The following is a 12,396-nucleotide window of genomic DNA, read 5'->3' as shown; positions in this document are numbered from 1 at the left end:
AATTGACAGCTCCCTGAAGAGGGTCTTTGAGTTGAGTATGATTTCACTTATTCCATCCTTCAAGCAGTTTCTAACATTCTCTTCTCCCCAGATGATTCTCTGCATATTTCCTGAACAGCACTAAGATAGTTAGTATTGTGTTTTTCAGTTATAGAAGGTAACAGCTTTGAATCGTGGAAATGGCATACAGTTAGTTTGTACGTGTGTATTGCTTAATTGCTGGACTGTGAAGTGTTATTTTTTTGCAGGTTTATAAATAACTAAATTTGCAAGACGTTATTATAATACATTATATAAAATGGGTATCTGAGAATTACTTTCTTTCATTTTGAAGCTTTGTAGCTTAGACACCTTTGTATTTTCATACTGGCTTTTGTGAGCAGTGCTGAGTACAGGCAGTTGGGAGAGTTGTTTTTTGTGTTGCTATTGAGACATCCAGTGTCCTGCCAGTCTGGCAGCTGAACTGCCTGACTGCTCCTAGGGGGCAGACTGTCTTAAAAAAACCAAAAACCTTTCCAAGCCTTTGAATCTTAAATGCAGATATAGAAAAGGCAGGCATCATTCTTCTCTTTGCTAATACATTTCTCTTTCTACCCTAGGTCACCCAGTTCAGTTCTACAGCATGAACAGGCCTGCATCTCGACACACCCCCCCAACAATAGGGGGATCTTTGCCATATCGGCGTCCTCCTTCGATCACATCACAGACAAGCCTTCAGAACCAGATGAACGGAGGACCGTTTTATAACCAGAACCCAGGTAAGAAAATTTTTCTGCTCTGTTGAATTCAACACAGTGGTGAATGGAGTGGCCTTCAGATCTCTGAAATCTTATGTTCTGTTTCCATTGCAGATCTTGCAGTTAGTCTCAGGTAACTTCCAGTATGTTGCTGGTAGCCATGCCAAAGCTGCAGTCCAAGTACAGAGTGTTCGGCTTCCATTATGGCAAGCAGCTTAAAACAATACTGGCTTTGTTGCCAAATAAATTACTTTTGATCTCACAGTCCCTATTAGACAAGCTTTAGTCCTTTACTACACCATGTATCATGTATCTGCTTTGGTGCGGGATGGGTATTTGATTTTGCACCAGAACACTGATTCTTCATTAATCAGTCTTTATCTTGTATATTTTTTCCTTCTGATTAATGGACGGTTCAAGAAATTGCACTTTTTATACAAGGGTAAGCATTAGACACCTTAGAGACATCAGTGGTGTTCGGTATGGGATGCAAGGGAGCTGTGTCATCTGCTAAGTCCACAGATGTTATTTTAATGGGTGACCTGTCTTAAAAAGCAGGATGAGATATTAACAAGGAGTGGCGTGTCCTGTGTGTCAGGCAGAACGCAGTAGCTTTTTATCTAAGGAGTCCTTTTACCTGTGCTTCTGATGCAACGTGAAGGTTTTGATACCAGAGTAGGGGAGACTTTCTTTTTTGACAAAGCTACAGAAAGATGCAGGGGACATACTGAAGGTTCCTTGTTAGGAAATGCCCTATTACCAGCACGACTGAATGTTGACTTGCAAGCACTACAGTGTGTTTGTGTTTTGTGGTGGTTGTGGTGGTGGGTTTTGGAGTGTGGTTTTGTTTTTTTTTTTTTAAATTGAGCAATGAACTTGGAATTAGGGCAAATGCTGCAATCTGAATTTAAGGGATTTGATCAGGTTCAAATATTACTGCTTGTGAGCTACCCTGCAAAGAGATGTGTGTGCTTAACTTGAGAAGGAAATGGATGGCCCTGCTGGGGACAGGGGGGTGGAGGAGGTTATATGGCTAAATTGCAGCCCAGTTGCCTGAAATACGTGGTATTTGTTAAGCACATTATGTGCGTATTGAAGGCTGAAGGGGAATAGGCAAGAATGAAAGGGTAATAGCAAAAGAAGAAACCTTTCAGGATTACCTTTGCAGTAAAGAGGATTTTCAGTATATCCAGAGAATTTCTGACAACTGCTATGCATTTCTGCTTTAGCAAAGGGATAATTCTCTGCAAGCTACTATTGCATTGTTAATAGGTAATCATAGAAGAGGCCAAATAGATTTTAAGTTACATAACCACAATTCACTCTGTGTACCCAAAAAGAAGATAATGACTATGGTGATTAGTCACTTGAGCTGTAAATCACAAACAAAATACTTCAATTATACTGGCATACTTGATACAACATAAATAAGCAGTTGTCGTAAGAGACTTTTTTTTTATATACCTAGCAGAATACAGAATTTATTAGCTTTGCAGTTATACTAAACAAAGTTTTTTTGGCCTGTACCTTGAAAGGAGAGGATGCTCCAGCATGCATAATTGATGGCAGACCCTAAGAACAGAGGGACTGTTGTGTCTGTAAGGAACAGGGTTAGTAGTAACCGGACAGGGGCCACAATTGCTTCTCAGCATTCCTAAAGAGAGGGAGAAAATGCAAACTTAAGAGGTGAAAAAGAGACCTTACAGCAGGCAGAGGAGTGTGCCAGGTATGGGTTGTTCTTCTTGGCAGGCTGTTTGGCGATAAAGCAGTACTGTTCTTTCCACTTCCATTTTTTAGTATGTTGGTGTAGTCATTTTTGTTTATTCACTTCACAGGAGGATGAAAGGTACTTGCCTTGCCCTGTTCTTTTGAATGCCACTTTTAAGATAACAGAATTTCTCTCCTTCATGGTGAGACCTTTTTAACAACTGAAAAGAAAATATTAAGAAATGCAGACCCTAAATGATCTCAGCATACGTCTGTCCCAAAGGCACTCTTGCCAGCCATGCCACCTAACAAGTGTTTTAACTTTGCAACCTTAGATACCAATATCTAAGCAGTACAGAGCTCAGCACAGGCTAAAAACCCTGTGGGAGAAACTGGGCAAGTATTGAGGTGGTGGTCTGCACTACACACTGTTTGTATAGCTGAATTCTTGCCAGGCTGAAGCAATCTAGTGCAAGGTGCTCTTGAGCATTTCTGAATTAATTTACAGCAACTGTGTAGCTGAACTCTTAATCTACCAATGGTCTATATGGAAGGAAGCTGGGAGGGAACGTTTAAGCTGATGTTTATCTCATCTTCTGAGACAGCAGAGGTACAGTAAAGTTCTTCTGATGCACTTTATAAACAAAGTCATTATTAATAAAATATTTATTGTATTGGCTTCTAAAGGTCAAAACTAGCTTACAGTCATTATATATCATATAGAGACAATATAATGTGATAGTCACTGCACTGTGCATAAGACTGAAGCACAAACCAAATGGTTAAGATAAACAAGGCATGATGTCAGCTAGTGTTAGCATCACCATTTTGATTAAACTACACAACCCAAACTAAACTAAGGGATTTTTTTTGTATTTGCTTGGAGTGCTTGTCTAGAGGGATTTATTTTTCTACGTGGAGAGCCTTGTTATTTCTTTCAAAGAAATATATATAGCACATGAACAAAGTACACTGAAGGGACCTAGGAAACCAAAGCTAGTCTCATATGATAGATATGAATTGTGTGAATCCATATGACATTGAATAGAGGACACATTTTGAAACTGAACATTTTTATAGCTTATATGATTAAAAAGGCAGAGACTTCATAGTTGCACAAGAATGTTGAATTCATGAATATTACTGCATTTCAGTAGGACTTCAAATTCAAGTTCCCTTTTCCTGCTTTGAAAAAATGCAAGACCAAATCTTTTTCCAGCTACTGTGGTTACACTTGAAAGAATAAATACTCTCAGAGGTCACATCATTCAAGTCAAGGAAGCTGTAATTAGAAATGTATTTCAGTTTTTCTCAAGAAATACCAATTAAATGGTGAGATAATAGAGCTTGCTTTATATGGAGGTACAAGGATATTTTTGCAACAAAAAGGATGGTTGCTCTGTTGGTTTTTTTGTTTGGGGTGTGTGGTTGTGAAAGGAATGTGAATGTGAGTGACAGAAGAAATTCCAAATACTTCAGATAATAGTTACTGAATAAGCAAACAGAAGAAATTTTGAGACATGAATTTTAAATGCCCTGGAGTTCTTTTCATTTGCTATGATGTTGTGAATTAATTCTGAAAAATACTACATCATACCTGGCAGTTTTCTTACCGGCTCTGGAATTAGTCTGAAATTTATTTAGTTCTGTTCTGCAAGTTAAATAAATGTACTGATACATGAAGTGTAGACCCTTTTCCCTCATTCTTTTGGACAGGACTAAATGTTTTTGTATGCCGCTACTAACAAGAAAATTATTTAGTTGTGCTGTTCCTGAGGTGTGCTTTCTGAAAAATAGTCTTGTAAATTGCTTAAAGAATATTACTGCATTACTCTTGCAAAGTGATACTAAAACTAGATAAAACTAGTTAACTATTTTTTTAACTTAACTGAAACTTTCATTCCTGGCTTAAACGACAGTTCAGTGTTATAACATTTGCAACTGGCTGAGAGTATCTTCTTTAAATGTGAATTCACGTGTATTGTACAAAGACAGCTCTTCTGTTACCAGTAAAAGGGCTGTTCAGAGTTCAGTGCAGTGGTCTGCGAAATCAGGTGGGAAGGAAACGAGGCAGCACATCTGGAATAGGCCCTGTTGTTCAGCAGCAGCACAGTGTGCTTTGTTCTACCAATAAGGTCAGAAGTCCCGTGTCTTCCAAGTTTGCTCAAGTTCTCAAAGGTGTGTTTTTCTGGTTTGCCTAAAATAACTGCCTCTTTCAATGTTTTTCTTTGGCCTACGTTTTGGAGAAAACTAGTTATATCCATTTTCATTACTAAGGATTTGTGGATGCTGTTACAGAAGTCACCTCTATAAATATCAATTTGATCTGAAAGGTGGAGGATTATAGGGAGAGAATCCTCTTGATATATTTGTTAGTTAGGTCTGTTCATGAAGTGCTATATTGCTGTAGTAATAAACTTCAACTTAAGGGAATCTCATAGTCAGATCAGAAAAATACTTCAGCATGGATTCTCAACCTTATGAAAAAGAGCTGGGTCGGAAATTTTAAAAATAGAGAAATCTCCTTGAAGTAAGGATTAGGAATATGCTTAAACCACCTGAGCCATTTTTCTTTGAATGTCAGCCTTTTTATCTCAGCTTCTTGGCAGACTCCTACACTGTCTGAGTGGTGATGACGTCTACTTTCCTGTTTGCTGCTTTGTTGTCTTTCTAACTGAATGCCTCTCTCTTTTTAATTTCTGTGGCAGCATCCCTTGCTCCTCCTCCCCCCTCCATCCTACAGGTAACTCCACAGTTACCGCTGATGGGATTTGTGGCCAGAGTTCAAGAAAACAGTAAGTTTGCTGCTTCCTTGTGCTATGATTTATTACTGGATGTGGCTTTTGTTTTGAGTGGATGAAAGATTTGTCTGTATATAGCCAGAATTCTGCCTTCTCTACTGCCTCTGCAAGTTTGTCTGAAATTGTGAAGGGAGGGAAAAGGAAATAATTTTATTGGAGGAACCTGATCCTTCCTTCTCTGAATTTTATTGTCTCTAGTGTATTTCCACAAGTTCTAACTATTGGTCCCAGTGCAACTAATTGGGATAGGGCCTGTTACTTCAACCTGCTGCCATGGTTCTAGAGACATTTTCATGGTTATACTATTGCTTATTTTCAGTTTCAGATACTCCTCCCCCGCCACCGCCTGTGGATGAGCCGGTGTTCGATGAATCTCCACCTCCACCCCCACCTCCGGAGGATTATGAGGAGGAGGAAGCAGCTGTGGTGGAGTACAGTGATCCATATGCTGAGGAGGACCCTCCTTGGGCACCAAGAACCTACTTAGAAAAGGGTAGGTTTAGAGCTAGTAGAGATGGTAGGGTCGCGTTTGTAACAACATTTTGCATAAGCTCCTGCCATCCCACTTTGGACATGGAGTCTAGGCAGACTCCTTTGTAGCCAGTACTTGGTATTGCGGTAGAGGTGCTCCTCCAAATGGCAACTTAAAGAACAAAAGTTAAGCTACTCTTCTGAGTCTGACTCTTTCACCCCTTTCTGCACAAAGGAAAGATAATGATCAGCTGGCTAATTACATATTTTTTTAAATCCTCTGTAATCTATTTAAGACTCACCTTACAGTAGTCTGCTAAATACTAATAATCAAACTCATTATGAGGTCAAAAATGAATGAATCAGTGCTGCAATTGCACTTGAACTTTGAACATATGGGTGCATCTGGAGAAGTGCTGCAACATGTGTTTGGGGCTCTGGAAGCTGCCATGCTGCATCAGTGTGGGGCTGTGCTAAGCTAAAAAGCACTGGGTCTGTGAAGGACTGACTAACTGAGGCATTGCTGTGTGGCTGCATCTTCCAGTTCTGAAGCAGGTGTGTGGAACCATGCTAGATTAAAACTACAGGTAAAATAAACTGAGTAGGTAAATGGCACTTGAATATGAAAAATCTACTGCCTGGTGTTCTCCTCTGAAACAGGGTCATGTACCTCTTAGTAAAGGGTGATATAAAATCTAATGTCGGAAAGCAACCAGGCATCTCAGCTGAGTGACTGTTAGACACATTCAGTCTGCATCAGGGAAAAACATTCAAGAATGCCACAAAGATAAACCCAGTGCAGGCCCTGGGGGGGGGGGGGAGAAGATGGAAGAGGCACTTTCTGCCGACTCCAGCCCAAAGAAAATATTACTATTCCTGAGGGAGATGGAGGAATATGTGGGAGTTCTTTTGTTATTCCCCCACCCCTCATCTAGCTGGTCTGTTTAGTGCAAGGAGTACCCAGGCTTTGCTGACAAGCTGAGACCATTTGTCAGACAAAGTGGCTGACTTGCAGGGTGTTTACATGACTTGCTTTATCTATTGACCTGTCCGCACCCATGATTGACAGCAGGTGTCGATATTATTCTGTTGATGCACACAGGCTCTTTGTTTGATTAAAAGCTGTTTCAGCTTATTCTTGTCAGGGAAGGTTATTTCCCCGAGGGAGGACAGGGAAAAAAGGGATCTCATATAGAAAGTACTCTTCTTGCTGTGCAGTTTGGAGGGTATTCCTGATTATTGATATTAGTTACCTGGCTTCACAAAATCAGGTTTTGGAGTGGGGTGGGGTTCCTGATGTTGCATTTCTTTCTTTGGGGGAGGATGGCAAATTTCTTCAGGTTGGGACCAGTACAGGTCATTTCAGCAAATACTGGATGTGCTACATTACTTCATGAACTCCTTATCAGGCAGTTCTGAGAATGTACAGTATCTGCTCAGTTTCATTGCGGTTGATGTATTTTGTGCTGGATGAAGATTGCAGGCATGTTACCTTTTGATAGGAGGGTGAGTTCCAAGATTTTTCTCTGTATTTTTCCAGGCATAAGACACTCTTTAGCCTAATTCTACATTCATATCACTATCTTTGTTATGTTTCTGTTATTCCCGCCACCTGGCCCTCAGCAAATCCTCCGTGGCATTTCAGCTAGGAGCAAAAGAGAAAAAAAGAGGACCCTGATGTGCGTTGCCTGTTCATAGTGTCTCATACTAATGCAAAAGGGGTGTGGGGGTGTGTTTGTGGGGAAGAGAAGCCACGAAATCATGTGGCACGTGGCCTGGGAAAACAACTTTCTATTTGAAGAAATAATGACATTTGAATTATAGCATATTGTTCTGATCTGCTTTTCTGTGTGACTTCTATGAGCTTGTGAACTAAAATAATTTATATAGGTGCATATATGCACAGATCTGTTCCATCTCAGCAGGCAGTCCAGGCACTTGTAGTTTCATATTTACAGGGAAAATCATGTGGGATAGCAAAACTGTAATGGGAGTCCTTAAAGATAAGCTGGAGAAACTCAGGCTTTTAGTCAGAACATTTTTCCTGCAGAAAAGCAAAAGTGTAGGAAACCAAACATTCTCTCATATTGATGTAGAGTCTCATGCTAACACATAATTTTGATCTGCATTTTGAAAACCAGATGACTAAAACATCTAAAAGGTTGGTCTGTTCTTAGAAACACTCATAAAAGTAATAAAAAATTGAAGTGCTTACAATGTATGAAGAACTGTTAAATAGTAGTTTTAGGATACCAGAAAAAAAGAGATATTGACATAGGTGTGGATTCTGTTGTAGTTATATGAAGAGCTCTACTTATATTCAGCCCATGTCTTGAGATTTGACTGCTTTGCTGGAGTTGGGAGAGAAGTGCTTGGCTGCGATTTTTTTGTAGCAAACAAGCTGTAAAGTTAATGAAAAGCTCCATGCTAAAAGAGGACTTTCATACTCAAAGAATGTGTATACTTATCCTGCTGTGAACTAATAATGCTTTATTTTCGGCAAAATAATTATTCCTATGGCAACTCCTTAAGTTCCTATAAATAGTATTCTGTGCCACATGATTCAAAGTGGACAAAACTGATGGAAGGCAATGGCTGTTCAAACACTATTACCCCCAATAAGTAGGGTAGCAATTCCTCGGATTTGTGCTTGTTCTTTCGGTATGACTGTTCACTTATTTAAGTTCGTATGAAAGCATTTCTGATAGGATTAGCGTAGATAACCTTTGCAAAAGTGAGAATGTAGAAGCTGGGACACCGAGGTGGTGTCAAATACAGAGGGTTGCTATATATTGAGATGGGATTCAGTATGATCCTGTTCTATAAAGGAGTCATGCAGTGTGGGAGGTATATTTAACATTAAGACATGCTCTAACCTACAGCTGAGGAAGGACGTGAATAGCAGATCCATTTTGAACAGACGGAGAAACTCTTAGGTAGGATACAGTTACTGGGGATGTTGAACTTGAGGACGCTACCACGTGGCTGTAATAGCAACAGCCAACCTGCAACGTCCAGGAAGGCGCACTGCAGTTTTCCACTGAGCTGTGTGTCTGGGCGCATGGCATGAAAAGGTAAGAAAATGTCCCAGCTGTGCAGATCAGATGAACAGAAATGGGTATCCAGAAGGACAAATTGCCCTCATACCACATAGAGAAAGTGTGTGGTCACAGCTATCAGATTTCAGTTGGATAATCAGTCTGGCCTGCATTTGTGGTCAGTTTGATGTAACAGAGTTCAGCGAAACTCTGTGTAATTGTTGAAGAACCAAAGATCACTAATTGGAAGAATATCAACCTAAATGAGTAATTCTGGTTTTCATATCTGCATTGAAACGTGTTCAGATAGAAACTAAAAGAGGTCCTGGCTCAGTCTCGCAGGGAAGGATGCCACCTCCCGAGTCGGTATTGCTGCTTCCTGTCTCATCGGGAGCCTTTTTTGCAATACTGGCCTGGGCTCCTGGTAACTCGTGGTATGTGACAAGCTCACAGCTTGAACTGGTGGGACTACAGACAGAAGGATTAAGCAGTCTTTTAGAGAGAGGAACGTTGCCAGTACAAAAGTAACGTGCATGAGGAAGCAATGGTGATGTAAAAACAAAACCAGACTTCAGGTAATTTTATAAGAGGCTTAACAAGAAGCGAATTTTCATCACAAACTTAGGGAAGAGTTTCCTACTTGTGATCATGAAATAATGAATCCATTCAGTATCAGAAGGGACTAGAGTACACTCAAAAATGAGAAAGAATGGAATTGGAAGTTACCGTGATCCTTGAATTATTATTATCAAGAGAATGAAGAACAACAGCACAGCGACTCTAGGAAGACATGTTTTAAAATGAACAGGTATAGAAGGCAGTTAAAAAGGAATTTTGAAGGACTTTTTAATTGAATGTGTCACGTGTTCATATAGTGACTTCTGCTTTTCAAGCTAAAAATTTACTCATTTCTCCATTTGTGTTTTCTTTCCTTAGAATGGTATGTCTAAAACTAATTAGAATGAGTTACTTAACAACTGCGCTGGCATAAGTGTAGAGCCAGCAACATGTGGTTTTTAAATATGCTCTGGTCAAATGACACAAATCTCCTCTTGTTTGGGAGATTTATTAAAAAAAAATCTCTGTACATACTCTGATTGTCCACCAGGATTGATTTGTATACTTTACTTCATAATCTCTTCAGGATCCAGGTTTCCCTAGTAAATATTTGTATTGATTCCTTTGCTCCCTCAAAAGGAAATGACCTCTTTTCTTTTGAAAAGAATGATGAGTGTAGTAAGACTCTTGGACACTGTGCTCGTGAACACATGCTGTTAATTTTTTCTCCTTGCTTTGGTTTAGAGTATCTTCCCTTCTGTCCCCAGTACAAGATTTTAGGATCCCTGTCCAACATCCATTTTGTGTCAATGGCAGCACTGCATGTTTCATCATTGCCAAGCGCTCAAAGCAGTGACTGATGCTATTTGTTAAAGTATTCAGAGTCTGGCATAGCTAATTTTCTGTATGGAACACATAATGATAGGACTGAGAATGGAAAAACATATCAAGTTGATGTCTATTTTCTGCCATTTCAGGACAATGCTCTCTTTAATATTTGCTAGTGCTTTGTCCAGTTTCTTTGACTTTCCTAATGGCTTTTGTGCCTTCAGTAAAATATTCTGCAGCTGTAAGAAAAATGTCCTGATATAGCAGGAGCACATTTTGTTTCAGAGAACCACCTTCCTTCTTCCTAGCTCCTAACTCGGATTCACCACCTTGGCACTGTATAACCTGGGAGTGACTTCTAGCTACTGGGACTGCACATACGCATTCTACAGATTTAAATGTGGAGGTAGCTAAGGTAGATGGAAGTCTGGGACATTAGTCTTGGCTCATTCTTACTGTGATCAGAAGAGAGCTCTTATTACTCTCCTACGTTTTCCTGCTGACTGTTAGTTGTGCAGAGATCTGGTTTAGCACACGTATCTAATACATGAATCTTGGATCGGGTGTGAGTGGTCACAGCTACGGGGAGTTAAATCCACCTCCTTGTATCATTCCACACCAAAAGTTCATCATATATTTGTAAACTTTTCCTCTGGTGGGTCTGGAAATAGTAAGAATAGAAGAGTTAAAGTAGTCCTGGCTCATGTGCTTCAAAACATGAGCTCTTATAAGGAGTTGGAAGAAACTGCCCCTCTCAGCAGGTCATTCTGCACACATAGAGGTGAGGCAGTGGGAATGTGGAGAACTTTGTACGAGGTAGGTTGATTTTCCTCCTCCTCCCTCTAGCTCTCCTAACAGTCATGCTCTGTTCTTTCCTAGTGGTGGCGATCTATGACTACACGAAGGACAAAGAAGATGAGCTCTCATTTCAGGAAGGTGCCATCATTTATGTCATCAAGAAAAATGATGACGGCTGGTATGAGGGGGTCATGAATGGAGTGACAGGGCTTTTCCCAGGGAACTACGTGGAGTCAATCATGCATTACTCGGAGTGAAGACTAGAGGACAGAACACTGCATCTCCTGCTGCAGGAGCTGTCAGGGCTTCCCAGATCTCCACCAGCCTCTGGGGCCCCGTGCAGTATAACTGAATGAAGGATAATTGTAACCACCACTTTTTTGGTTTGGTTTTTTTTTTTTTTTTTTTTGCCCCCCTCCCTCATTATAAAACAATAGTGATTTGAGTTGTTTGAACAAATGGCTCTTCCGGCTGCCAGCAGAGGCTATCCTGAGCCATCTGACATTGAATTAAGCTGACCCATTCAGATGTAACAAACTCATTGAGTAGCTGATACTTCCCTCAAATTCTGACTTCTTCTGACAGGCTTTGGGATCTGTCTCAGGAATCCTGTGTGCCCTCGTGGTACTACCCTTGGCAGCAGGGCCTGGCGCTTGGGATGTCCTGGATGCTTGCAGTGAAGGGTTACTACTGGCCAGTGGACATCCCTCCTCTTTCTACACTACACTCCTGTGCAGCTGGAAGAAGAGTCGCGTGCTAGCAAACACTGGGATTTCTACACAGAGCCATTCCTGTAACTGACTTCCCGATAGTTGGATACATCTTTAGCATAAACACTTCTGCAGCTGCTCTGCACATGTAGGCTGACACAGGGGCACACAGAGCTGGCTTTCATTCACTCACCTTTCAGTTTAGACAATTAAGATGGCTGCAGCCCAGAGGACCCCCCGCCCCCGTTTCCTCATCTTTTGAATGCCACAGATTTGTTTTGTGTTCTGCACTGATGTAAATGTGCTCCTCTCCGCAGCGAGCTACTCGCCATGAGTGCTGCTGGTTTAAACAGAACTCACAGATGCCGTTGACAGTGAAGGCGAAACAAAGTTTACAGGTCCTCCTGGGGTCTGAGGATAAACTCTAGGGGCTGTGATCTAAGGTTCAGATCTACTCACACCTGCTTGCACTAGAGAAACTTACCCCCAACTTTAGTCTTATGCACAATATAATCTTAAAAATCCAATCAGGTATTGTAAATTGGCTATTTTGTACTTGACGACTAGATTTGCATATGTACTGTGAGAGCCCTGTGCAGAGGCAGGACAAACGGCAATTGTCGTCTTCATGTCTGTTGCCAAAATCTCTTCGGTGGAAGTAAAAAGGGCTGTTGTGTGTACTGGTTTCCCATGGAAATCCAAGCAGTAACTAGTAGTAGTCCTAGCTCTTCCCCCAGCCCTCTCCATT

The 12,396-nt window shown here is 40.8% G+C and overlaps 1 protein-coding gene across 50 annotated transcripts in view; it reads left to right on the top strand.

Moving 5' to 3' along the window:
* The window catches only part of ABI2 (abl interactor 2), a 67,063-nt gene extending 55,756 nt beyond the window's left edge, over positions 1 to 11,307 (top strand). For 19 of the 50 annotated variants that reach the window (XM_050900150.1, XM_050900141.1, XM_050900142.1 and 16 more), the window contains 3 exons: positions 600 to 758; positions 5,565 to 5,738; positions 11,020 to 11,307. In XM_050900150.1, the coding sequence (XP_050756107.1) occupies positions 600 to 758; positions 5,565 to 5,738; positions 11,020 to 11,195 (509 nt within the window). In that variant the 3' untranslated portion in view covers positions 11,196 to 11,307. Of the gene's footprint in view, positions 1 to 599; positions 759 to 5,152; positions 5,240 to 5,564; positions 5,739 to 11,019 lie in introns of all 50 variants that reach the window. The other 31 variants (XM_050900135.1, XM_050900130.1, XM_050900133.1 and 28 more) reach the window with 5 other exon arrangements.
* The last annotated feature ends 1,089 nt before the right edge of the window (positions 11,308 to 12,396 follow it).

The sequence above is a fragment of the Gymnogyps californianus genome, chromosome 7 (genome assembly GCF_018139145.2).
Source record: "Gymnogyps californianus isolate 813 chromosome 7, ASM1813914v2, whole genome shotgun sequence".
Classification (NCBI taxonomy): Eukaryota; Metazoa; Chordata; class Aves; order Accipitriformes; family Cathartidae; genus Gymnogyps; species Gymnogyps californianus.
This window is presented reverse-complemented; position numbering and strand designations above follow the sequence as displayed.